At 51.9% G+C, this 27,257-nt stretch overlaps 1 protein-coding gene across 2 annotated transcripts; it reads right to left on the reverse strand.

Moving 5' to 3' along the window:
* Positions 1-255: 255 nt before the first annotated feature.
* On the reverse strand, positions 256-26,583 carry Oc90 (otoconin 90). 2 transcript variants are annotated; one of them, XM_076836287.2, is made up of 14 exons: positions 26,512-26,583; positions 20,355-20,420; positions 19,200-19,256; positions 17,669-17,843; positions 13,240-13,352; positions 11,339-11,467; positions 11,166-11,207; positions 9,769-9,819; positions 8,043-8,090; positions 6,555-6,608; positions 5,400-5,513; positions 4,320-4,491; positions 2,634-2,740; positions 256-554 (listed from the first exon to the last, which is right to left on the reverse strand). In XM_076836287.2, the coding sequence occupies exons 1-14, from the start codon at positions 26,552-26,554 to the stop codon at positions 256-258; spliced, it is 1,470 nt and encodes a 489-aa protein (XP_076692402.2). In that variant the 5' UTR covers positions 26,555-26,583. The 2 variants fall into 2 exon arrangements, with proteins under 2 accessions (XP_076692402.2, XP_076692403.2); XM_076836288.2 differs by lacking the exon at positions 8,043-8,090.
* Positions 26,584-27,257: the final 674 nt, after the last annotated feature.

The following is a 27,257-nucleotide window of genomic DNA, read 5'->3' on the forward strand; positions in this document are numbered from 1 at the left end:
ACACACGGGTTGGCATATTTATTGAACGTCCAAAGTACACTACGGGAAACTCAGAAGTTGTGCCGCTGTCTCCTCTGGCGCACGCTCTTGTGTGAGCTGGCACATGTGGGGATGCTCGCGGGCCAGGCACTCTGCCTCTGTCCCCTTTGCATCTCTGCTAAGGCTCCAGTGGATGCAGAAGGGTCTGAGGGCCAAGGAGTTAAGGCAGGCAGGAGGGCTACAGCTACAGGGCACGCTTGTCCTACCCACTGGAATCTATCTGCTGTGGCGTGGCCTAGTCCCCAAGGGACCAAGTACCTTCCCCAGAAATCTTCTGGTTCTTTTGAGGCTCTCTGTGCCAGGTGCTGCCTCCTCGCTGTTCTCCTCGGAGCTAGAGCTGACAGAAGAGGTGGAGCACCCTCCGAGCGTGCTGTCCTCACAGGACATCTGCCTGCCCTGGCACTCCTGTCCGCTTGGCGACTTGAGGCTCTGGTTGAAGGAGGCAGAGGCCATGCACTCAGCTGCCGTCTGGTCACAGGCACATAGAAGCTTCTGGCACAGGCTGTGCCCCACACCTAGAGGGCAAAAGCAGAGTAGCAGACATGAGAGAGAATGGGACAGCACCCAGGGCCTCCCTGGCCTCCTGGCTGCTCCTTCAGCCGGTCCCCTCCAGTCCCCCCCAGGCCCCCTCTTGGCGTCTGGTCTTGCTCCAGCTGGTAAGGGACCCTCTGCAGGGGTTGCTCAGCCTTCTGCCTAGTGGACTCATGCTTGTCTGTCTGGACTCAGCTTGGCATCCCCTCCTCCAGATAGCCTCCCGGAAGGAAGTCTCTTTCCTGGGGCTCCAGTTGAACCCACCAGATGGTTCTTCCCATCCTAGCAGGCTCTGAGATGATCACATCACACAGCAATTGTGTACGTTTTCACCTTCCCTCTTGCTGGACAGCACCATGAGGACCAATCCACATGTCTGAGCAAGTAACTCACTCCTCAACTTGTATTTTTCAAGTAATATTCGGTGGGCTCAACCAGCATGTCCTCCTTCCCTGACCAGCATTTCTCCATTTGTCAAATGGAGATTCTTGTCTACCCTATTTTAATAGTAACAGAAAAATACAGGATGACCTCTTAAATTTGAATTTCAGGTAATATGTCTGAAAGTTTGATCACTTAAGACATACATTTAAAAAGTTATCCCTGTATATTTGAAATTTGAATTTTCCTAGGCTTCATGTAGTTTTTCTTGCAGGCTCTGGAAAGCCTACTCTTGCTTCAGTGCGTAAGTCCCATCCAGGGGGTGGTGTGACTCAGATGAGTTGGTATATCTGAAGGTGCTAGACTTAGATAAGATTTCTGCAAATATCATCTGTGTCATCTGTAGTTTTCAGTGGGCTAAAATTCTCAGTTTGTGTGTGTGTGTGTGTGTGTGTGTGTGTGTGTGTGTGTTTTCCTGTCTAAACTTACTTGAAGCATTAAACTATTTCTTTCCACCCTGTACCACACAAACCTTCTGAACTTCCTGAACTGGCCCCTACATGGGCCACAGACAGCAGCAGGAATCAGGAGGAGAGGGAGGAGCCAGTGCAGAGAGGAGATCACCCAGGCTCTGCTCTGGAGGAGCTCTGACTTTTCATGCTGCACTTAGGATCCAAACAGCCCAGACCAGGCTCCGAGATGCCCTCACTTCCCATGATCCACCATGGAGCACCTGGGGCAGGACACGAGCTCATGTGTCACAGAGGGCTGGACTGGAGCTGCACAGGGGTCCCGTGCAGATGCCGCTCTCCTAGACTCTGATCCTAGGAGAGGGAGCGAGCCTCCGGCAGCAGTAGGACATGATATCTACCTAATCCTGCCACTCCAAGGTACAAAACCCACCCCTGGCTCCTGTCCCTTGCAGGAAAAAAATGTGTTTGAGTCTCCTTCAGGTTCATGTCTCCTTCAGGTTCATGATCTGGTGACTATCTAGCTCTCTTCACATTGTGCCACTCAAGGCCTCCACTCTACTTTCTCTTCCAGAATATAGGCCCACGTCTAGTTCTGAAGCCTCAGGCATTACAGAATACCACGATCTTTCTCCTTCCCCATGCCCATGCCCAGCATGACAGCATGGGAACCGGAGAGCCTCCCGCCATCTCCCCTCACCACCTCTTCTGACTTCTTCCATGCCCAGTACCCTGTTAGCGCATGCTGCCTGAGATCACGTGTCTCTTCCCTGCAGGCTGAGGGACTGGAGGCAAGGACCAGGCAGCTTCACTACTCTGCTGGTTCCTGATGAGGGTTTGTTGGCCAGTGGATAGAAGAGCAGGTGGGTGAGGGACACACGAGCACACAGCACCAGGGACCCATGATCCATAAATGACAATGGTCCCACACCACCCAGAGCTCCATGCGCTGTGCTTAGGGAGTGGAGAGGCAGGAGCGGGAGGAAGGCCCAGCCAGTGGCTCCCCTCCTAAGACCGAGGAGGAACAAAACCTTGCCGGGGAATTCTCAGGGCAGCATTTCCTTTCTGGCTACAAAGCCTGAGAGATGTGCACCTGCTGATGGGCAGGGGGACAGGGCACGGGGAGGACAGAGAAACCTCTTCTGAAGGGGCTGGGAAAGCCTCCGGAAGCGGAGCTGAGCTGAGAACTCACTGTGCAGCAGCAGCACTTACACTTGACCGTGTGGTCCTCGCACACCACCGGTGACGGAGAAAGCCTCTCCAGCACGCAGCCCAGCCGCCTCACGCGCCCCAGGCAGCAGTGGTGGGACACACAGCACCTAAGACCAAGAAAGCCCTTTACTCCTTGGAGCTCCCCACGGACCCAGGACCCTCCTGCCCTGTGCACAGGGGGCTGACTCATTCACACCCTGCGTGTGGTTGTTCAGGGCACCTGTAGGGCAGCATCAATCACATTATATGTACCCTATTATTTAAAAATTTTATCATATTTTTTTATTGTGACTCTGTTGATGGCAAATATGGGTGATTTGCATATTTATTATGGCAATTTTCCAAAAGATGGAAATAGGAATCTTCAAGAAGGGGTACTTATTTTTAGTTTGCACAAAGGACCCCTATAGACTAGCAGTGACGCCCCTCATCCAATCTTTTAATCCTGTATTCTTAGGGCACTCACCCTCAGCTAAAAGAGAGCACAGTGAGTATCTGAAGCACAAAGAGGGCCTAGGTCTAGAACAGCGTCCAGTGTAGAGCAGGACCTTCGTAAAAACCTGAGAATAGTAAATCTGTTTCTTGTTTCTGGACCTGCCTTTCTGAGTGGATGTAGCCTTATAATCTCCAGTGTCCCCCTAGTCAGATGGATATCCTAGGACAGTGGTGATGGCAGTAGCCAATAGGGAACTGCAGTTGCTGCCCCAAACCTTCCTTTCCAACACTTCCCTGCCCTTTCATGACTCTGGTTCCCTTTGGAGACCACAGACAAAGCAGAGATGAGTCGTAGATTTGGAGTTTTTTTTTTTTTTTTTTTTTTTTTTATGGTAACAGGGATTGAACTCAGGGGCACTCAACAACTCACAACTTTTTGACAGGGACAAGCACCCTAGAAAGTAGACGGCTCCACTGGTCATGGGCAGGGTGATTTCCAAATACAATTATCTTTAAACATTATCAGCTCCACTTTTGGAATGTTGCTGAAACTCAGATGGAGTCTTCCATAATTTCCTGTTGCTTCTATGTTTATCGTATCATGTAGTATTTTTGCTTAATTTTCCATCTCTCACTAGGCAAACTTCTATTGGCCATAAGTGGTATTGTTTTACTGAGCTGCAGTCACTTTTGTATCCCCACCACCTAGCACAGCCTGCCACAGAGCAAAACCTCAAGAAATGTGGGTCAACTGCATACATCAATGAATGAACATCAATCAATGAATGCGTAAAATCAGAATTCTTCCAAAGGTGGTGGGAATAAAATTTAACAGTTAAAAGTTGCTGAGAAGATCATTTCAATGGGACCTTCTATAGGGCAAACCAAGTGAAGACCCCAATTCTGTATGTTGGCCATTGTATCATAGATAGGTTTAGGGTCCTCTGAAGTGTCTTTGCAGACCAGCCTTCTCATGGCAGTTGAGCAGTATTTGTGGTGTTGCTAGATTCCCAAATCAAAAGATCTGGACTAGTCTGACTTGGCCCTTTCAACTAGGGGAGGAATCGCAGACAAGTCAGCCTTTGCACCGCAGCTGCTCATTAGGAGATTGGCTCACACGCTGCCCAATTGCCTGCAGAAACTCTTTGTGATGCCGAAGGCAAAATAAATGCAGCACAGCTGTGGCCTCTTGGCTCTCGCTGCTGTGGATGGCCTCGGCCTCCCTCGCCTGCCACCCTCCACCTGCCATACCTGTCCAGGGCATCCCTCGGCTCGCCTCTTCCTTCTCGTCCACAGTAACAGCCATAAGATTCAAATTCCTCCGGACACCGGGACGTCAGACAGAAGAGCATCTCTCCAAGTGGCAGCATCACCTGCGTGTTGTCCTGGCTCCCCAGATGCAGGAAGGTGAGTCTGTCACAGACTGATTGGGAACAGAGACTCTCAGGAGATCAAGGAATGTCAGCAGAGTTGCCAAGAGGAGGGCAGTGTTCCAGGCTGCACGGGGACAGTCCTGGGTGGCACGAGGAAACCTCTGACAGAATGGGGCTGTGGCTTGCCCTCTCTTTGGGATACACTGTGTCACAGATACACTATTCCCTGGCTTCTAATACTCTGCCAGACTCTCCATGAGATCCGAAGGGAAGGGGACTTGCTGGGACCAAGGATGGTCTTTATAACTGGACAGAGCTGAGCATCGTAGGCAGTCTTGTCTGTCCTCCTGGACTTCTGGGCCAAGTTAAGCTAGCACACTTGGCAGCCATGTCTTTATGAGCCCTTGGTTTTCTTTTCCTGTGTTTGTTCCTTAGCCTCTACCCTCTTACCCTCTCCTCTGCCTACAACTTTCAAATGCAACTTTCTCCACATTTGTGCACTGCCTTCCAGAGAGGGTCTGTTCAGACATCAACCAGGCTTCCTCTGGACCCAGCTGACATGGCTCCTTGCAGGTACAGGGCCTTTGATAAGACATCAGTGGGAAAAGGGACAAGGGAAGGATGATTAGGACCCAAGCGCTTCATTCTTTACAGTAAACCCTGGTGTGGACCATGGCAGGCTCTTCCCATTTGGGCCAGCAAAGGCAGAGCTGTAGCAGCAGCAGGCCAAGGGTGGAAAGGCCCTGACTCCATCCCAGGTTCAGCCTCACAACAGCCAGTGACAACAGACAAGTCACATGCCCTGGAGCCTCACTCTGCTGATCATTACGGGGAGGATACCCTACAACATCAGAAGCCGGCCATCAGACGAGGTGGCCCCAGGTTCCCTATCAACAGCCTAACCCCAGGATCTCAGGGTGGGAGGACGGTCATCCTCCAGCTTCCAGCCTTTGCCTACCTTTCCTAGTTGCCTCCTCAGGTCCACTTGCAGAGGATGGTACCGCCAACCCCGAAGATTTAAGGCCCGCAGGGATGAGGGTGACCTCTTTGGCTGTAGCAACTTCTGCAGATCCTAAAATGCACACCCTGAGGGTTAAGGTTCAAAAAGCAGCTCAAGGACAGGTCTGCAGATGGACAAGGCGTCTCAGAGCACAGGAGCTTTGGGAGAGTGTGCCTCCACCTGGGTCTGCAGACATGGCAGCAGGTCCTCGGGGTCCTCGAGTTCTATGTGAGGATTTCCAATTGTTTACAGAGGTCCTAGCACTGACGGGAGCCTACACTCGGCCACAGGGGTGGCAGCTCATGCACAGAACAGTGGTGGCTCCTCAGGCCTGTTGTGGATGGTCAGGATACCCACAGCGAGTGACGAGGCAAAGGGAATGGAGGAAAAAGGCCACTTCATGGTACAGGGATGAAGCCAACCTCCAACTTCCTCGTCCTGTGCAGCACCACAGGCTTCTCCTCATAATTTAGCATCAGATGACCAGCAAGGCTGCCGGCTTCTGCCCTTGGTCCAGCAATCTTCCCTCTCCGTATTTACCCAAACAAGTTAATCAGAAGCAGATGGGCATGAAGTATGTATCTACCATTCATAATAACAAATGTTGGAAGTGATTGGTTAAATAAAGTCATTTCCATATAAGGAGATATTGTACAGACGCTACAAGTCATGTTACAGAAATGTGATGTCTACTGTCATGTCCAATGACAGGATGCTGCCCCACACTGCTTCAGACACACCTCGACTACAAAGCATGGACATCAAGCAGTCGCAAGTTATGCTCATAGATATGCTAGAGGAAGACTGGGAAAAGAATCTTCAAATATTAAAAGTGTCTTTGTCTTGTCGAATTATGAGTGATTTAAATGGAGCTAAAAGTAATTTTCTGTATTTTTCTGAATGCACCTTTTTACCAGATATCTCCCATTTCTTCCTAAAGAATCTTCTGATTTTATTTGTGTCCTTTTTGGATGGACAGGAATGTAAAAGTACATTGGCTTCCATGACTCCTTCCATTTGGGGTTTGGCCTCAAGTCTCATCTGGAATGCTCTGAATTCATAAATGTTTGGGGATGATGACATATACAGGAGGGAGGAGCCAGGAGTGCTTACCTGGAGGGGGTGTGGCCCTAGCGGCCTCCGTGCCTTCCCGATCTTGGCCTGGCTCTGGAAGAGGAGAGAGAGGAGAGAAAGGGTAAGTGCTGGCCTGGCCTGTCCCACCTGGGGGCCAGATGCCTCCCCTGCTCCAGGTGCAGGAGGTCAAGTGCTCTTCCTGCTGCCCTTTCTCTGTCTTCCGTGGTGAGGGCTTGTGGGAGAGCAGAAGAGAGGTCAGGGGACCCTGGCCTCAACATAGGTTCACTGGTCAATTCAGCTGCAGCGTGTGGGCTGGAAACAGGGGAGTTTGTTGCAATACCTGGGAATGTGGCTTCTCCAGAATTTGGAGGACAGAAAGACTAAAAGAAAAATTGCATTTTTGACCAGAGAGCATGCAGTACAGAGACAGCAGGATGCATGGTGGACGGTGCTGGCTGCTTTTCTGTAAAGTGAGTGACTATGGTAGCTATTAAGCACTTACTGTCTCTGACCTGGCAATAGGGCTCTCTTACTCTAACTCAGTGACAACCCATGAGCTGGCAGTAGCATGCTCATGCTCCTTTAGAGGGGGACAGGCAGGAGAATCAGCCACTCTCAAGACCACCGGCTGGGAAGGGGCAGGTGCAAGCCAGGGTGCCTGGATGAAGCTGGGTCAGGGTTAGGGTTGCTCGGCTACCACGCCGCGTCTTGCTGGACCACAAAGAGCCAGAGATGCCCAGGAAGAATTCTGTGGAAATGAGAAACCGCCTTCCCTGTCACATGCTCACACCGAAATGGCAGCACTGTGTGAACACCAGGCTGGAAGTTCTCAGCCAGGGCACTGTGCTCTGGGGAAGAGAAGGCACTGGGCAGACTGATCTCTTCAAAAACAAAATCTACAGACCCAGAGCGAGGACTTGAGCTGAGCCACCTGGGAAATCCCTGCCGCCCTCTGGGCTTCTGCATCTGTAACGTGGGGACAGCAACAGGCTCCTAGGACCAGCCTAGGACCAGCCAGGACTCCCTCAGAGACGGACAGCAGGAAGGGACTCAGAAATACACCAGCACATCGGAGGCACCCGGCAAAGCCACTGCCCGGGGTCCATTTGCTTTCTTGTTCATTCTGAGTGATGAGCAGGTCATTATTTTCAGTTCCTTGTACTTTTTAAATAAAGGCTCCATGGTTTTTAGTCACCACAAGCAAAGCAAATGGCCAGGTGAATTCCACCAAGAAATTTTGGCCTAGATATTTTTAGGTAAGACAGTGTGTTCTGTGTCACCATAGAATAATGAAAGTAAATAGTCACACAGCCTCAAGTTGGGCTCGGAGACCAGGCCGCCAGGTCACTTGCTGAGTGACTTAGAACTGTAAGCTCCCTGAGCCTCAGTGTCCTGCATATTCTGTGAAATGGTTAAAATAGTTCCTCTGGGCCCATTAGGAGGTCACTAGTCACTGGGACAGAGCACATGTTTGGTGGCACCTCTCCACCAGACCCTGCCTGCCTCCTTCAGGATCTGTCTGCTCACTTATCCTCAAGAGAGTGACCAGTCTGCCCCCTCTGGTCTCAGGAGCCACTGTGGAAAGAAGCCGCCCAGCTTCAGTTATGGATCCAGGTGGGTGCCCTGAGCCCAGAGAGGTCACCTGCCAGGGGTGAGGACCGAGAAGTGAAAGCCATGACCACATGTCAGGGCTGTGGCCGCACACGGTGCTTTAGGAGGTTCCAGTCCAGTGGGTCAGGGCCAGGCCTTGTTCAGGCAGAAAGACCAGCAGGAAACCTTTTTGGGAGTGAGAGGCCATTACTTCCCCAGGTTGGAGCCGTCCTTACAGAAGGCAACTGCAGAGGGATGCTGTCTAGGGGTAATGACAGGACCCTCCTCCTGTCCCAGCCCTGCCACTTGGCTGTGTGCTGAGGACACTGCCTCTTTACCTCAATTTATTACCTTAAAATGGACATCATGGCCATGTTTTCCTAGAGTCGTTTGAGCATTAAATGCAATTATACACTACAAGCAGGTCATCCAGGGTTCGGCTTGATGGGTGGCATGTGCTTGCTGTGTTACATGGTCACACCAGGTTCCTGGCAGAGGCTGGTCCAGAATCTGCAGGGCCTTCTCATGCCACACTTAGGGACAGGTACAACCTGTCCTTAACAACCTGTCCAACACAGCTGAAAAATGGAGAGGCCAGGAATTGACCCTGATTTTACCCTGGATTAACCCAATGATGTGGTGATAGGATGGTGAAGACAGTGACAATCTGTTTCTTTTTTTTCACAAACTCCCCCACCTGCACAGTGTGACATGTTTCTTGACCCCACATGCAGGTGGCCTCTGCCTGGAGGGATGCCAGTCCCCGTGTGTGAGTGCGTGTGCAGCCAGCCACCTCCATCTGGGCCTTAGACACCTCAAGGAACCTCATTTCCTTTCCGTCTTTCCCAGAGATAAACCCTGTGCTTCCTTCTTGCCTCAAAGAGAGGACAGTTAAAGCTTAAGAACTCAGACTTTGGAGAATGTACCAGTTTAGGGCTATTTCATGGGGGTCTCATGGGGCCAGGATTGCACAGCAGTTCCTCAAGTTTGGACTGAGAATTTGCCCTGAAGAGAATGCAAATCGCCCCTGTCAATCATGCTTGGCTGGTTGCTGGGTAGGATATAGAATGGGGCATTACTTGGGTGATATTTTCTCTTCTCTCTGAACAGGGGCCTAAAGGCAGGCTGCCTGGGAGCCATTGGATGAGATGCCCTTGGCCACTTTGGGGACGGCCCGGAGGGAAGAGCAGCATGGCCTCTGCTCCAAGCCTCTTGGCCCAGTGTCAGCAGCTCTGGAGGAGGGAAAGAGCCAACTCTGGGAAGGTGGTGGGCAGAGTGACCTTTTGAGGGGTAGGCTGGCCTGACTTAGAAAGCAAAACTATGGGATGCCCAGCTACCACTGGATTTCAGATGAACAAGAAATAAGTTTTTGGTGTTGTTTCATGCAATCCCTGAAACACACTTATCTCATAAAGGTACTCGTCTGAAATTGAGCTCTACCAGGGTGGGCATGCTGCCCTTTACTTGGTAGTCGTCCAGCGATGGGGACAGGAGAGTGAGGGAGGAGGTTTGGGGTCAGGAAGAACCAGGGGCTCTGGAATGCACTTGGTCAGTTCCAAAACCAAGCAAGCAGGGTAAATTTTAAGGAAGTAGGTGCCAGCAGGTGGGGGGTAGCTCGATTGAGATGAGGGTACTGGCGGTCCACACCAGCCCTCTTGCTCACCTTCTCCTGAGACGGCTGTCAGACTGGCATCTGTGGGTTCTGCAGGAGCCCCTGGGGAAAGAGAGGCCCGGACAGCACTGACCATGCAACACAGTGTCAGGACCAAGCACAGAGAGTAGAAGGAGAATCGTCTGGGGACTGAGGGACCATGGAGCTGAGGTGGGGGGGGGGGCTGAGCACAGGTTGCCAAGGGGGAGCTGTCCATCCTGCATGAGGGTGTCCTTGATCTCCAACTCCCCCCAAAACAGGGGCCACCCAGCTAGTGACAAGGTGATCTTGTCACCAACCCAGGAGGAACTGCAGAAATGGCGGGGTTCTGATGGGGAAGGTAGGCCCTATCAGACATGGGCAGAAGCGAGTGAGAAGATTGCAAATACCCAGCATCTCCTACAGTATGTCAACTGTTCAAGAGGCAGCACAGATGGCAGAGGACTCAAGCCCTCCATGGTGGATGTGGACTCAGAAGACACAGAAATATGGCATGCATACAGCCCCTGTGTGTACACCCACATACATATCCCCCCACACACACCTACACACATACTCATGTGCGCACACACACACACACACACACACACACACACACACGTTTGCTCTTTAGCAAACACTGCACAGCTAGTTCTGGAAGAGGCCCCTGCCCCAGGAGAGGAGGGATGCTCTGCCAAGGTGCACCTGGGACCTCCCATCCTCCCATCCCCAGGTGCCTAAAGGTGCCAGGATTGAGAGCTGATGGAGATTTTGGTGAGCTAGGACTGGCAGGCATAAACTTGGCTCCCGTCTTTGCCTAAGATCCACATTTTACAGTAAGAATTATCATTTGCTTGGTTTGGTGGACCGTGATGAAGAATCAAACCTGTCCAGAAAAGACACATGAAAAACAGCTTCCTCTTCTAAGTGCCTGGGCTGAATCCAGGCTGCCCCTTCTGCCCAGCTCTGGTCAGCACAAGGAAGGAGGGGAAGGAGGACAGGGGAGGCCTGGGTCTGTCTCCAGGAGTCCATGCAGCTGGGAAGGGCCTTTCTCTTCTGAGCACGGGTCCTGTCCTAGACATGCCTCAAGCCAGGGCTCCGACTGGAGACGGAGAGGGGGAGAGACAGAACTGGGGTCTACGTCCTCACTGGGTTAAGCTGACACCTTGGTCCGAATCATAGACAGTCCATTTGTGGAGCCAACCATTAGCAAGGGACAGAGTTTACTGTGGGCCCATTTGATGTGGGTATCTGCACTGGACTGATCAGAAATAATCACATCTCCTAGCTGCAGGAGGTGGGGACAAGTCAGATGTCACAGGGTGCTCCAGCTTCTGTGAGCTGGGCTTAGTAAAGGAGGGGGCCCACCAGCTGTCCTCACCCCAGGGCCTGGTGTTCCCAGTAAGAGCCAGCTTCCCCGGTGGCCTCACCTCCAGGCAGCAGAGCTGTGGTGTCTTTCCTGCTGCTCGTCTCTGGAAGGGGAGTGCACAGGAGTGTTTAGGGAGCGGGTGGGACTTGGCTGAAGGTGCTGTGCGTGGACCCTGGGAAACCCACCCACAGCCAGTCCCACGCCAGCTCTGACACAGGGCCCCGTGCTTCCTACCTGGAGTCTGAGCCAGGCACGAGGAGGTGTCCACCAGGTTCAGGGAGGAGTTGACGCCAGACTGAGCCAGGCACTCAAGGGCAGCCTTGTCACAGGTGCACAGCAGGTGACTGCAAGGGTCTGCAGACTCTGGGCACAGAGCAAGGGCAGGGCAGGGTTGGAGAGATCCCAGTGGGTCTCAGAGGTCACAGGAGTCCCACAGCCAAGCCCCCAATGTGCCCCACAAGGCCACCACCCCTGCCACCTTCCTCCTGTCATTCACATCAGTTCCACTGCTTCGGAGGACCCGCCTGGGAGTCACAGCAGCCCTTGGCATCCACAGGCAGCTCTGTGGGCTCCACCTTCCTTGGAGTTTGTCTGGCCCTATCTCCACATCTCCATGCCACCACCCCCACGGAGCCACTGTCACCTCCTGCCTGATGGCATTGGTGGCCTCCCAGCTTGGCCCCGTCCCTGCCCACCGTGTCCTCTGTGTCCTCATGGGGAAGACAGAATACACTTCGGGTAAGCATGGCGCTTCACTCACAACACTGCAATGACTTCCTGATGTGGCCTAGGGGACATCACAGGATTGTCCCCCTGCCGCTGTCCTCCTCTCCCACACCCCTCCTCACCTGTCTTTCTGTCCCCCTTGTTTCTCAAGTGCTCCAGGCACCTGGAGCCTCAGGCCACCCTAGGGCCCTGCCTGGTTGCCTCTTTCCTGCCCTGGGAGCTGCTGGGACGGCTCCCGCCTCTCCTTGCCCTGCCGCCATCACCCCAGGAGGCTCCTCCTTCCTAACAGGGCCCGGCCCAGCCCTGCCTTTCCCTGACTCTTCGTCCTCCACAGCTCTTGTCACCACCTGACACATCACTTGTCTTTTGGACTACCAGGGTCTGACAGTTGTGAGGACAGTCTGGCAGGTCAGGAGGTGCCCACACTGAGGTGACTGTCCCTGCTGGTGTAGGCGCTCACCCAGGGCTGGCCGTCAATGGATGGGTCCTGCTCTCTGTTCACGGGTCCCTCGCCCGCTGGTTGACACCCAGCGCCTCCCTCCATCCTTCCTGATGCTCCATGCACCACCCTGTCCTTGTGACCTGGACTTGAGAGTTGGCTGACCCTGGGTCCAGACCCTGTGGTCCTGCACTGGGCAGCTATGTGACTCTGGGCAGGTTATTTAATTTCTCTGGGTTTTCCCTCCTTTGTCTGAAGACTGAACAAAGGTCCCCATCCCATGGGTCTGTCAGGGGGTCAGAGCAGCTGTGCATAAAGACCGCCCACCGCAGGCGCGCGTCAAGATGGCCTTAACCTGGTCCAGCAGGCCTTGCCTCTGTGCCCTCTCCTACTCTGCTTCCACCAGGATTGCCGAAGACTTGGAATGTGAGTCCTGGACAAGGTGGAGAGCTGAGACCCGACCCTGTGTGTGGTGACTCTTACAGACGGCAGTCACTGTGGGCCTCATGCCCTCATCCCCACTTCCACTTCCAGGGACGTCACTGAGTTAGTGTACACGGTGACTGCAGAGGTCATGTTACCAGCATTGCTTACTTCATAATGCAACCCTGAAGTAGGTTTTCTCCTCCCCATAGTGAGCTTCAGAGAAGTTTAGTGATTGCCCCACCCAATGTTCACAATGCAAAAGCAGCCAATTAATTGCCCCTCACAAGCCCCAGGGTTGCTACAATTACAAAATTACAAATCAGATAATCTGCTGATCGACCATGGCTTCAATTTAATGAAATGTTTATTGCACATCTACTCTGTGCCAGCTACAGATGCCACCGACCCAGGCCTCAGGTACCTAACCCTTACCAATGACATTGCCAATGGCAACAATGATGCAGAGACCCCAGGACCCCTCAGCCACACTCAGTTCTGGGTCCCTGGGTCTCCACCCAGCCCCAGGACACCTGGAGATGCTCACCACATGTGACCTTCTTGCTGATGCAGTTGACTTTTGTGCTGAGCCTGGAGGGGTCCTGGAGGCAGTCCTGCTCGGAGGCTTCCTCATAGCACCTGCGGTGCTGGAAGCAGCAGCTGTGGCGGCAGCAGGTAGGGTGGGCGGGGTTAGGACTGGGGAGAGGCGGGCAGCCCAGGGTCACCCTGCGTCTCTGGATGACCTCAGAAGCTGGCTGTTTCAAATACTCTGTGTGTGTTTATGCGTGCGCGCGCACACATACACATACACACACACACACACACACACACACCCCGCACTCACACAATCTGCTAACTCTCAAGCATCAGAGGGCAGGTCTGCATGTGCCTGGCACGCAGGCTTCCATAACCAGCAGGATGGGCTGGATCTGAGTGTGAAGGTGTCTCCGAGAAAGTAAGGATCAGGTAGGTAGCGTCCTCACCTAGATGCTAAGCCTCTGAAGGTGCTTCAGTCACCACTCCCTGCTACTGTCCACTTCCATCTGGGAAGCCATCCCATCTCATAAACAGCAGCAGTTTGGCTCCAACTCTGCCTGGCCTCGTGCAGTGGCCAACTGCCCTATCTCCTGCCTGCTTGTGGGTGGTGGCAGATGTAGCCTTATCGGGTGCTTGAACTGACCACTGGAGACAAGGCCAAGGACACAGACCCCAGGAGCTCTGCAGCAATGGGAAGAGGAGTCTTCACACCATTCTGCATAGAAGTTCCTGCCTGAGATACACAGAGCAGCTTAGTGGGCAGGTGGCTTCTTTATTAAAACCCTCTGTCTTCTCTTGTATCTGCAAAAGGTGTTTGAGATCCCATTAAGAGCAGGAAGACAGAGAGGAAAGAGCAACTTTCATATTCTAGAGGTGAGGTGATTGATTAAATACTAAGACCTGGGCTGGACCCAATGCCTCAGCAGTCAGACACAAAACAGCTCTCAGCCAGAAGAGCTTGGGTTGTGCCAGATGGTATTAAAAAATGTAAAGGGCAATGCTTTGCTCTGGATGTGCAGCTTCTCACACCGCTGTGTAGACCTGGACTTTGGGGCCAAGTGAGGAGAAATGACTTCTCTAAGGACACACTGCAATTTAGTGGTGGAGTCGGGGACAGGCACAGAGCAAGGTGTGGACATAGGATGCTGTAGGGCAACACAGGGCGATCGGCTGCATAAAGATAGAACAAAATCTGATATAGACAAAACGAGAACCAGGGAAGGCCACATTCTCTGCCAAACATTGTAAATAGAGAGCTCTGCTGGCTTGAAGAAAGCATGGGAGGCTCCCAGGTTCCAGAAGACTCTTCCAGAGCTCAGCAGTATCTGAAGACCAGCCATCTGAAGGGGGGAGGCAGAGGTGATCCATGGCACTCAGATGACACCCCACACTGGGAACCTGTCTCTCCCTCTGGTGCCACGAAGGGGGGAGAGTTGTCACTCTCTACTCCCTTTGCCCACCCAGCAGCACTGTTTGGGAGGATGCAATCCCGGCCCTGCCACCAGCCCTGCCACTCTGGCTCTTGGGACAGGCTGAGTGGGGCTCTGTAGCTGGTCTGAATCTACCTGCACTGATGACCCATGGTCTGTCTTGGGCAACTTACCCCTTTTTCAAATTTATAGTATTTGCTGGGAAGAAATCGAGTCTCAGAGAGGCTCACTATTCACAGTTAACATTTTTGAGCATTCCAGGGACTGCTCTAAGCACTTTACATTTAATGAGCCTGATGTGAATGGAGAATCTCAGGTGCAGGCCCACAAAGGACTCCAATCCTGTGCCTGGGGCAGAAGGGTGGGGCTAGAAAACTTTCCTGGGAGCTGCATGGCAGAGCAGGGAAGGGAATGAAGCCAGCAAAGGAGCTCCTGCAATCAGACACCTCTTCCTCAACAGGAATAAGGACAATGATTACTGCTGCTTGTTACAGCAGCTAACATTTGCTGAGTGCCTACCATGCAGTGGCCCCTGCTCCTAGAGCTTGACAAGGTTAATTCATCTATCCCTCAGTGGATCCCAGGCACCAGCTGTGAATATTACTATGGTCCTTTACACATGTAGGTGCTGAGACACACAGGCTGTGACTTGCCTGAGGTCCGGCTTGTTCACAACACATGCTGATGCTGGAGCTGGGTGGCTCTTGCAGTGTAGACAGATCAGTGAGCATTGTAAGGAAGAAAAATCATATAGACAAATGATGACCTTGAACAACTCACAAGGATTTCTAGGAATCAAGTAAAGGTCTATCCTATTATGTATCAGGCACTCAATCAATAATAGCAATGATTTTTGGTGTCTAGTAGTAAGTTCAAGATGGAAATAACCTGCACTCTGGAATTTGAAAGTTCCCACCACCCATTGAACTGTATAAAGCAATTGAAATTGGGTGCAGTCCACTATTCTGCCAAACTGGTGTTTTGATCTTTCATCTGGGATAGGAGACAGTGATGAATTATTGCTTCTGGGTTTTAACAATTAAATGAAAGGGTAAGGGTGGAGCTGAAATGAAAGTAGGTTCCCAGAAATGGCCTTGGCCCATACCCCACGCAGAGCCAACCTCTTCAGGAGTCAGTTTGCTCCTGGTCCTTAAGGTGGGAGACTGCCCCTTTGATCCACTGGAAACCTACACACTCTCGCAGGTTTGGAGGTGGGATGGATTTGTTAATTCCAAAACCATTGTTCTTTGTCAACCAAGTATTTTTTATTTATTTATTTGAAGCTTTTATCACTTTTTATGTAATTGTTTAGTTCTTTGAATCTTGGAAAAGCAATTGGAGGTGGATTAGTTAGATAATAGTTACCTCATTGAGTTGCTATTCCATACTGGGTATTATTATCAGTGCTGGAAGCACTGAGAAAGAACAGGGTGCAGACCCTCTGTAAAGAGTGTGGAGTGGAGCGGGGAGACAGGCCCTGTACCCACACTCTCACCTGTGTAGAAGCAGGTGTCTGGGGAGAAGAGAGGTTTCCCTGGTTCCTAGGGGTCAAGACATCTGAAGAGGGTGTCCTGGAGGAGAAACAGCAGGCCAGGCAGGATCTGCCCAGCATATCACATAGGGGACCCCTTCCCACCTTCTGTGAGCCCACATGGGCTCACACGCTCCACTGCACTGGATTTGGGCACCAGGGTAAAAGCTGTGAGTGAGGGGCATGGTTCATGGAGGGGTTGAGGCCTGGGGACTCCATTTCCCATTTCCACATGGATTCTGCTGCCGATGCTGCTGTTACTATGACTACAGCCACTGTTATTATTACCACCACTTCACTAGTGCTATGCTACTGCACGACCGGGATTACCACAGTCCCCACTGCAGCTGACTGGCTCCTCCTGCTGCTAGAGCTCTCTTTCCACTGTGGCTACCAGTCACTAGTGCTTTTGGGGTACCTTCTTCATAAGCTAGGCAGAGGCCCGGCCACCTTAACTTGAATTTGGAGATTTAATACTAAATTATAACCCTATGAAGTAAGTGTTCTTAGTAGTGACTTTTAAAGATAAAGGATTGGAGAGCAAACAACTTAACTTGCCTAAGATGGCAAAGTCAGAAAGGAAAAGAGGCTTAGAATCATGGGTCACAGGCAACATGCCTTAAAATTTTAACAGAGAGCACTTCATTCCCATAACTCAAGGGCCCTCCTGCTTCCTGTACCTGTTGGCATATCCCTGCTTTTAGGTTTCAGGTTTCGTGGACAATCTTGGTGTCTTGCCTCAGTGGGCACTTCCCTTGTACATGTGGATGAGCGCATCTTTACTGGACACTTCAATTCTCTTATTTTCCACAGTAGACATTTTCCTCTTTAAAGCAGAGGTGGTTTTCTCTTTTCTTAAGCACAGTGCTCATATATCATCATATTTTGGTTTTTATTTGTTAAAAAATGAATAGAAATCTTCATAGTTGTCTCACCTCTGGTGGCCAGAACCGCTCCAAATAATAAACTATTCTTCAATTTCATTATGCAGAAGAGTCAAAGGGAGCTTGTTTAAATGTAGACCTCCACGTTCCACCTAAAGATAGCCTGAGTAATAGGTCTGGGATGGATCCCAGGAATCTGCATTTTCTTAAATACCTTCGTTTTTATTTATTTATATGCAGTGCTGAGAATCGAACCCAGGGCCTCACATATGATAGGCAAGCTCTCTACCACTGAGCCACCACCCCAGCCCCAGAATCTGCATTTTTAATAACCACACAGGAGGTTCTGATGCAGGTGACCAAACTTTGAGCAACACCACAATGCAGCTTTGCCTTTTGGCTATCACACGGGCTCTTGGTATGTGCCCACCACCTACGGCAGGTCAGAGGTCACAGGTCACATGGCAATGTAAAGAGGAGAGAGCATCACCCTGCTGGTAGCTAATAGGATGGAAACCTCTCCCAAGTGAGTGCCTAGTCCAGGGCCCTTTCCATCCATCAGGCCCCCAGGGTCCACCCATGGGTCCTGCTCACCTGTCCGTCTCATCCATCGGGAGTCCATCCATCTCAAACCTGCAGGCACAGCCATAGTCTTCAAAGTCCCGAGGACAGAGGTCAGCGACGCACTTCATTCCATGCACAAATTGGAGCAGCAGAGGGAAGTTGGTGAAGACGGCCTGCAGCCAGGTGAAGCGGGGGCCCAGGCAGTCTGGGGAGGAGCAGTGCAGGGGCTGGTGGGCCCGGGGAGCCAGGCCCAGGAGGAGCCTGTTCCCTGGACTCCCTATCCCTGGGGCTGCTGGGTCCTCGTCAGCATAGTGAGCGCCCACTGTGTCCTCGTCACATAGGGAGGCCCACTGTGGCCTCGACTGCTCTAAACAGCTCAAAAAAAGCAGGGGTATAAGCCATGGTCCTTGCCGGCTGCCACCAAACAGCCCTCTGTTTCTCCTTCTCTTCCTAACGAAATTGACATTTCTTAGAGAAGCCAGCCTTTGCCTCAGTTTCTGAGACTGTTTCATGTCAAGCACGGTGACCCCATGCTTCTGTGCCAGTGATTGATCTAGGGATGAGCGTCCGACCCAGTTCTGCCAGAAGCACTTAAGAGAAAGTCTGTGTGAGGCTTCTTCTGGGAGCCCTTCTCTGCTGAGAAAGAGTGCGGGCATGTGAGGACATCTTTTGATCTACCCCTTTCCCTTGTTCAATGCAGGTGAGGACATGTGGGTTGTGACCACGTTTCAACCGTGAGGCCCCGGAACCTAAAGCTAATTCCCTGCATGCTAGGGGAAGAGGCAGAGTAAGACAGAGTGGGCCTGCAGGGTCTCTGATACCTGCCCTGAGCCAGTTCATTCATTCTGGTGCTTCAGACCACTGTCGTGAGACATAATGAAATATCTATATGATTTGTTTCTTTTATGGCGGGTTTGTTGAATGGATCTCACAAATAGCACAGTAAAATCATACAAGCAACACTATAGAATTATAAGCCAGTGTAGCAAGGAAAGGTGTTCTGACATACAGTTTCTGAGCACGTATGTGCCAGACACAGTACCAGGTGCTATTAAAAGTTTAGATGCACAGAGTACATAAGATGTTGGGCAGCATTTATTTCATCTGTTAGTCCATAAATTTCATATTAATCTTTCTAGGTGCATGTTGCTCTGTTATCACCATTTTACAGGTTAGGGACACTGATGGTCAGAGACATGCCCAATACCAACCAAGAATAATGATTTTCTCTGAAGTAGGCAGCAACCAAATAGGTAGGAAAACAGGACTGACTGTTTCTGACTCTATAACTCATTGCTGCCCTCCTTGTTCTCTGTCTCTGACTGTGGGGTCACTGGGTGCTAAAGGAGATGACCCACTCTACTCTCTGGATCAGCAGGGGGGTGACTCACCTGAAACAAAAGCCATCACTACCCTCATCAGACCTGGGGACATTGAAGCTGGCTGGGGAGGCTGTGGACACTCAGAGGCAGACACCAAGACCCAGGTCATTGCCTCAGATTTCCTAAACACACTTCATGTCTGACACTTGGTGGATAAAAGCAATTTCAGATTAACTTACCAAACATTTCAGCCACACTTTCCTCATTTTTAAACATTCCATTGATGAATGTGGTATCTAAGTGGAAGAAAGAGAAAACAAAGAGTCTCAGGTTCTTCTCCTTTCCCCCTCCCCATCTGGGGAAGGTCATACTTTTTCTAAGTATGACCTTGGGCTTGACCTTGGGCTAACTTTCTAGTAATGTGGGTTGCCATGGAAACCTGATAAAAATGAAATGTGAACCGGGTTACCAGGCAACATCACTGGATGGCACAAATGACCCTTAAGTGGCAGGGGGCATGAGATGAGAAGTCTTCGTCTCAGGGGCTCTTCCAGTGTGTGGCTCTTGTACCTGGGCATGTCCCCACTGGACATCCTAGGTATACCTGTGAATGGTCACTAGAGTTACTGATCCTCGGGGAGAATGAAGCTTCTAGGTTGGTGCTGGCTCTGTGGCTGCTCCACCTGAGTCCCACTCCTTTGTACCCAAGCTGATCCTAGGGTCCCCTGGACCACTGTGCAGATTGCCTCGAGGGCTCCTCCTGCTGGAGAGAAATGCCTGCTGGGCCCCGGCCTTCTAAGTGCCAGCGTGGCCTGGTCTAAATGTCCACTTAGAGACATTTGGAGGACATTGTACTTCCTCTGAGAGTGCTGTCATTGGGAGAGAGGCCACTTGTCATTAAGGTCTGAGTGGACTCAACACTTCGTATGGCCTCATTCAACCTTCCCCTCTGAAGGGTAGAAGTGAGCTCTCCATCTGGGGCTCACGTCACCAACTGGCTCACTGGACTGATGCTCTAGCTGCTCTGTCCTCACGAGGACCCTCCTGAGAAGACTTCATGACCCATCACTGTGACAATTTTCCCTTCCCCAAAGACAAATGTGGATCCTCCTTTCTCATAATCGGAGCACTGCAGTGCACCGCGCCCCTCTTTTCCTGACTGCGGGACCCTCGGAGACTCTCCAGCTGCTTCATTTGCTGCTCTCCCTTCCCAGCCGCCTTCGTCTTCTGATGAAACTTGAACTTGGTATCAAACTAGAGACCACTGTCGGCTCTGACACCAGAGGGGTCACCACAGTCACTGGTTCTGGGGCATGTTCAGAGGGATATTCTCTCTGCCAATGTCCTAGCTGGTGTCCTAACTGTCTCCTAAGAAATGTTCAAAGAATCCTTACTGATATGTTTTGAGAGTCCTGGAGGCAACACCTGCGGAAAGTGTGGGGTGTCCAGAGCATGGGCCCCTGTAAATTAAAGGAAACAGTGTTAGCACAAACTCTGTCCCCACCCCTTGCGGGGCTAAGACTGGGCGGTGACAGCCAGGAGGACAGTGAGGATGCCCCAAACTCAGTTCCCAGCACGCTTTCCAGCACCTGCCACGTGCCTGGTCTGTGTGGTGGGTCAGGAGGGGCTGGAGTTGTCCTGGGGGTCGGCTTGGACCGAGGCATTCTGGCTGGAGATGGAGCGATTTGGGGACTTATTGGAAACTCTCTTTGCATATGAAGCCTACAGCTTTATTTAGGTTGTGTGCTGGTTTTAGAGTTTCTTAAGATAAAGCAGGGGTGGGAAGAAGTAAAGACATGGAAGATCCCTCAACCCCAAGGAGTTTGTAATGGAGGACAAGGGTTTCCTCCAGACTGAGCATCAGAATCACCGGGGGTACGGGCTCAGTAAACATTCTGACTCCAGGGTCTCAGATCTGACCCTGACAGTCTGGAGCGGGACTCAGAAATAGGCATTTTTAACAAGTGTCTCTGCTAGTTTTGAAGCTGCTGATTTAGAACTTCACCTTGAACCATGCTGCTTGGAGGTACAGGGATGATGGGGTAGGGACCACACGAGTGCTTGAGATAACTCCACCAGCAGCCAGCTCAGCACCCTGGTGGAGCACAGGGTGAAGCCTGGTCATGGGGACAAGCAGACCTCTTCCCTAAAGACTCAGGCTCCCATTCCCCCAGTGATGGAAAGCACGTGGTCATCTGAAACAGTAGAAGGACTTAGTCTTTCTCATCAAGTGGACAGTTCTGTAGCCAGGCCTGTCAGCTTGGAGAACTTCTCCAACTGAAAGCCCAAGAGCTGGCCGTCATAGAAACACATGGTGGTTCCATCTGCTCAGGATGATGCCCCAGAGAATGCCTGACCAGGCCCTGCTTGGCTCAGAGCAGTTTTCTCAGCCTGGTGTTTTGGGTAGAAAATGTTCTACTGCAGGAAACTTTCTAGCACATTAGAGGGTTCTGGGCAGCACTTCTGGCCTCTACCCACCAGATGCCAGTAGAACTGCCCTGACCAGTGATGCTGGGTGAGGCTGTGTGTGTGCACGCGCGTGTGTGTGTGTGTGTGTGTGCACGATTGTGTGTGTGCACATGCGTGCACGCACACCTCCATGTGTGCACATGTGCTTGTGTGTGAATCACCACTGGGTAAGATTCACCAACTGAAAGACAAGGACCTGGGCAGAGGTGGGATCCTAATGACCAGGGTCAGCAGCCAGCCAGCTGGACTTCACCTCTTGCTATCCCTTGACTAATATTCAGAAGCTACCACTTTCACTGTCTCCTGAGAAAATTCATTCATTTGGAGATTCCCCCAAAGCTTTGCTGAGGAAGTCACCGGTCTTCACCCCCAGCCCATTGTGTTCTGGGGCCCTGGGTGGCAGCAGCCTCTCTGGCTTTTCACCTGGGAAACAGGAAAGAGGGAGGGCTCAAGAGTCGCCTTGGCCCTTGCAGTCAAAGGACAAGGACCCTCGAGTTGTCTGCCCATTCCCGTGGTGATACCTATTGATACTGGAAGAAGAAGAGTCAAGGTATGGAAGGTGCCTAATGGGGTCCCAAGGGAAGCTTCCCTGCATTGGCAGAGGGCGTCTGGAGACACTTCAGAGCAACCGAGTTTTCAGGTAAGAAAGATGGGATGAGATGCAAGCCAGGCCACGGTGGTGCACCTGTGTGCTGCATTCAGGGCCAGTGGGTTGGTACTATGGCTCCTCTTTGCTCCAGCCATTCTGGATGGTTCTGTTCTCACCAGGTTCCCTGGGCCTTTGCATGGCCATGGCTCAGCCCAGCAGCCCCTGCTCACTACGTAAGGCTTACTTAGCACAGCACCATGTGGAAGTCTTTCTTCACTCCTCCTCTGACCTGGGGGATTCTAGGCTCTTTGTCCATCCTCTGGCCTCCTGTCCCCTGTTTCTAGTGACCTCCACCAGGCATACCTTTCATTCTGGTTCCCAGGTCTCCTTACTCACCAGCCTTTTGCATTAGACTGACTCTGGAGGGCAGGAGCCTCCTGGCTGCTGTAGCTCCAGGGCTGATGCCTCACTTAGAAACTTAACCAACAGTCACTGAGTGGATAGAGGAACTGGGAAGACTGGCTGGGGAGGGTGAGATAGGAGCTGGGAACCCAGTGTGATTGGCTGGCTGCACTTGTCCGAGATAGAGAAAATGAGGTCCAGGTTAGGACCCAAGACTGCAAACCCACGCCTCTCCAGGGCCAGACAGAGGTTGTAATAAGAGGAGCAAGCCCAGCGCTGGGCATCAGCAGGAAACAGTGGGGACCGTGGAGAAGTAGAGGTCCAGGCCACAGCCAGAGGGACAGCTGGGACTCAGCCCCAGGCCTTGGGGAGGGAGAACCACATTTGAGATTTTCACAAATCTGTTGGGAATCTGAATTGTTGGTGACATCTTTCAATTTTAAACTCTTGGCTCCAATGTCAAATAAAATATTTTGCAAACTGAACAACACAGGCGTGTCAGTTACCTTTGGTTTGCAGAGGGAAAAAAGGCTCATGCTGGAGCGCAGGGTGGCTGGGGCCAGTTCTCCACGTGCCAGGGAGGAGAGGGCTCCTGGTATCAGGTCAGGGCCAGCCTCTCCCTGTGTGCCATTGTGTCCACATGGGGAGGGAATTCCCTCCTTCCTGGGAACTGTGGAGACTTCCTGCCTCAATCCCTCAGACCAGGACAGACAGACCTGACACCAGTTCCAACCGAGCCCTAGGCACAGAGCCCCTGGGATTGCCCTGGCATACTTCACACTTGGCATCATTGCCTGGGAAGTCATTTCATCAGCCTAACAGCCCACAGCTGAGTACCTGCTGCCCACTTCTGCAGCGATTGCAAGATCTTGCTGCTCCTGGGTAATTACCTCACTCGTATTCCTTAGTGCAACTGATAATTAAATTCCTCTTCTGGAGGGCGGGAGGTGAGCTTGTCACCCCTGCATGTTAATAAGGCATGCTCTCCCCCACACTCTGCTTGCTTGCAGGAGATCCACGCCCACACATTTTCATTAGCAACTAGAAAAGTCATCCAGGATTTTAAATTGTTTGTCCCAGAGGACTGGGTTGGTTCATTCCTAAAGTCTAGCCAAGGGTGTGTGTTGGGAGGAGGGAGGACAAAGTGGAAGATCACAGGAAGTGTGAGGACAAAATTCACCTCAATAAAACTGGTGCCACATCAGTGAAGTGTGTCGCTGCCGGCGACAGGGTGGTAGCTCCATCCTGCTGCAGGGCAGAGCTGGCGCAGGAGGTTTCAGGCATTGCTATGTCTAAGTCCCCCAGGAATGCCAAGTACAGGTTATCATTGCTGTGTTATAGACCACAACCTGAGACCCTATGGAGCAGCATGGTGTCTTCTGGCCCTGCGTGGCTGGTTTCCCCAGCCTCATGCCTCTGCAGTCACTCCTCCCGGGACCTCATGCCCTGCCACCTTGCAAGGCTCTGGCTTTCCAGGCACCAGGCTCTTTCCTGCAGTCCTGCCTTTGCCTGTGCTGTGCCCGGGGCCTGATGCTCCCCTGGACCCACTCCCGAGCCTCCTACCAACATCTTATGACTCCTCTCAAAGTTCAAGAAGCCCCTCCTGGCCCCTGAACTGGGCTGTGTGAGTGACAACCCCCCCCCAACGTCACAGATGGGCTTCTCTCACTGTACTTGTCCCTCCCATGTTGCAATGATCTATTTTTGTAACTGTGTCCCCACTGCCCTAGGGACTGAGTGAGATAAGCACTGTGAGAATGCATATGTGTATATTCACATCCTGTATAGGAGAGAGGGTGGGGGGAGGGGACAAGTTCTGTTGACATCATCGGGAGGGTGAATGAACGTCCATCAGTTGAACTACACCACCGAATGGCCAGTGAGTGACTGCTGGTGAACTGGAAGTGAATGTGGAAGATGCCCTCTCTAGGATGGGGTGTGACCAGGCCCACCAGCCGGTTTAAGTGGGAGTTCATGGTGGAGTGTTGCACCCAGCTCAGCCAGGAATGCCCAGCCCACCTTGCTGCCCCGCCCTTCCTCGGGGTTCTGGGAGATGAGCACCCGGAGGACATGGAGCGGGAACCCACACAGTAAACTCCAGGGCAGAGCTCTTGGATGGAGGGAACATCTGGTCCTGCCAGCTGACTGCCATTCACACTGCCACCCACCCTCAGGAGTGGGAGTGAGCCAGCTTGGAGTGAGACAGGGGAGGGGACAGCACTTGCCCGCTCTGTGGACAGAGCAGACACAGAGGCTCCTCCTTGTCCTGCTACAGGGCCTGAGCACCAGGACAGACCTTGTCATGACAAAGACCCTCCTGGCCATCAACACGCCCCTAGGGTTTTCTTGAAGTCTAACTCAGATCACCACTGGGGCAGGTGTTCCCAGGGCTGCAACCATGGAAGCTCACTGGTGAGGGCCCCGCAGCTGAGCTGGGGAGTCCAAAGCAGCCTCTTAGGTGGACTCTGCCTAGAAGTCCTGGCCAGACCGTCCTTAGGCCCAACCGCAGTCTAGGACACGTCCACCTACCCCCTTGCTACCTCACTGCAGAATTGCCCGATGGCCCCCGCCTTGCCTGGTGGCTGCAACATTTCTCCTCACAGCTGTTTCCAGGTGCGCCTCCACCTGGCCTTGGCATCTGTCTCCAGACTCAGAAACAGACTTTCCTCCCCGTCTGCACCCAGACTTGGTGAGTGGGTGGGTGGGCAGTCCCAGGTGGCAATGGGCACACCCTCACCCCTGTGGAACTGGGGCTGCAGGTACAGGACACTCAGATCCCTGCACTTGTCCTTTCTGTGATTGTCCTTGAAGGCCAGGTGTTTGTGTTTGGGAGTAAAATTTCTCTGGGCATACCAAAATGTGTTCATCAAACACTTTATAACAATTGTTTGAAGACACTATTATCATTTTTGTTATCATAATATAGTGGCAAATTAATAAAAGAGGAAAAAGAGAAAAAATAAGAATAGGGAGGAAGATGTTTAATAGTCTCAATTTTATAAAAATCTTTTAAAAATTTAAAAGATGAATGTAAAAGGTGGGGGTGATGTCATCGAAGGAGTTTTGATCAAAGGCGAATGTATTCTTTTGAAAGAGGAAGATGTTAGTTACCAAAGAAAATAAGCAAAAAAAAAAAAAAAAAAAAAAAATCGGAAAATGAAATTTTGTAGGTAAGATCTCATTTAAGAGAAAAAAAATAGATAAGAGACTGAAAAACGGTAGAATAGACTGAAAAACTGTAAAATATAGTTTTACACATTTTTGTCACCCCAAATGAGGCAAATTAGGATCGTAGTTTGAATTTCTACAGGGAAGATTTTTAGTCTCATGTCAGGTGGGTAGAGTGACTGCCAACCGGCAAACCTCTTGTGCTGTCCACTAACTTGGTCATGAGCAGTGGGTTCCCACGGCCTTACTCCTCGTTGCCACGTGCAGGAGGCCCCTGGGAAGGGCAGATCAATGAGTGGTGCTGACCATGTGGACCCCCCACCCAGGAGGAGGGAGGAGAGTGTAAGCCCAGGTGTTTGTGAGCCCTACAGAGACATGAATGAGAACACAAGAAGGAGAGCCTCAGACTCCAGCCAGGACCCCACGCGGACTTGAAATCGCCACCCCAGCTGCCAAGGAGCTGCTTAGGTGTCCTCAGGCTTGGCTGGTGTGGGCGACTCTGGGATGGGGAGGGAAGGGGGCCCTCCCACTGCACCGGCCTGGAAGGGGGCAGGGACGCTGCTGTGCATCAGGAAGACCCTGCTGCTCCAGGAAATCAGCCAAACCAGGGCCAGTCGTACGGGACTGAAGGGTGTGGAGTGGACTCTTGGGGGAAAGGAGGTTTCTGAAATGTCTCTCTGCACACCATCCACCCTGTTCTCCACTCAATATCCCACCCCACATCCCATGAACATTCCATGCAACCACTGAACTGAATCTACGGCTCACCCTTGATGTCTGATTTCTGTCACTCGCTAGGCAGAGTTCTCCTAAGTACTCAAAAGTACTCCTGAGCTGGTCAGATGAAGTTCCACAGTGCTCCCAGTGTCAGAGCAAGTGATTACATGCCAACTGGAAACATGGCGTCAAACAGCGTCACTCACCAACACGGGGAACCATCAGCACGGTCAGCAGGAGCACAATCATAGCAGGAGAGCAGGGGCAGGGCTCAGGCATCCACTGGAACAGCCTTCTGAGGGAGAGGTCAGCAGAATGTGACGAGGACACCTTCAGCAATCCACAAAAGAACACAGGAGTTTTGTCCTCTTTGTGCCCCAAGGTGTGTGGCCAAAGGAGAAAGTCCTGACTGGTTTCTGTCCCAGCTTTGCAACACTGACTAGCAGTTTGACAATAAGGAGACCCCCTTCCTTCTCTGAGCCTCCTTCTGCCATCTGTAAGTGGAAACAGCCGTGAGCTCCTTGAGGATATTGCTCGGGTCCCACTTGTTCACTCACTTATTTCATAATCATTTATTCCAGGCCAGCCATGAGCCAGGCATCAAGGTTCACAGTCCAGGGACGCCAGTGAGGACAGCACCACTCCCACCTGGTGGTCGCCATCATTCCAAAGACTCCCTGGGCCGGCTGGCTTTGAATTGCGTACCAATGTCACTCCGCTCATAACCACGCATGGCCACGTGGTGGCGCTGCTGGCTAGCAAACGTTTTCCAGCAGCGTCTCCACCTTCCCTCTCCTCCGGGCTTTAGAGCATTTGGAATAGCTTGTTGCAGTCCTAGGGGCTCAGTAGATGTGCCTCCAGGGATGCTCCGGGGACAGAGGGATGAGGTAGGCAGAATCCGGGAACCCTACTGCACTTCAGCTATAGCTGCCTGTACTCAGATCACCGTTTC

Source organism: Callospermophilus lateralis, chromosome 16 (genome assembly GCF_048772815.1).
Source record: "Callospermophilus lateralis isolate mCalLat2 chromosome 16, mCalLat2.hap1, whole genome shotgun sequence".
In the NCBI taxonomy this organism is placed as follows: Eukaryota; Metazoa; Chordata; class Mammalia; order Rodentia; family Sciuridae; genus Callospermophilus; species Callospermophilus lateralis.

Excerpts from the sequence above, each read along its gene's own strand:
- Oc90 (XM_076836287.2), bottom strand. The coding sequence starts at position 26,554 with ATGATTGTGCTCCTGCTGACCGTGCTGATGGTTCCCCGTGTTG. Across the intron at positions 11,208-11,338 it reads GTGCCTGGCTCAGACTCCAG|AGACGAGCAGCAGGAAAGAC; the intron begins GTAGGAAGCACG and ends CTCCCCTTCCAG. Across the intron at positions 5,514-6,554 it reads TAGGGCCACACCCCCTCCAG|GATCTGCAGAAGTTGCTACA; the intron begins GTAAGCACTCCT and ends TGTGCATTTTAG.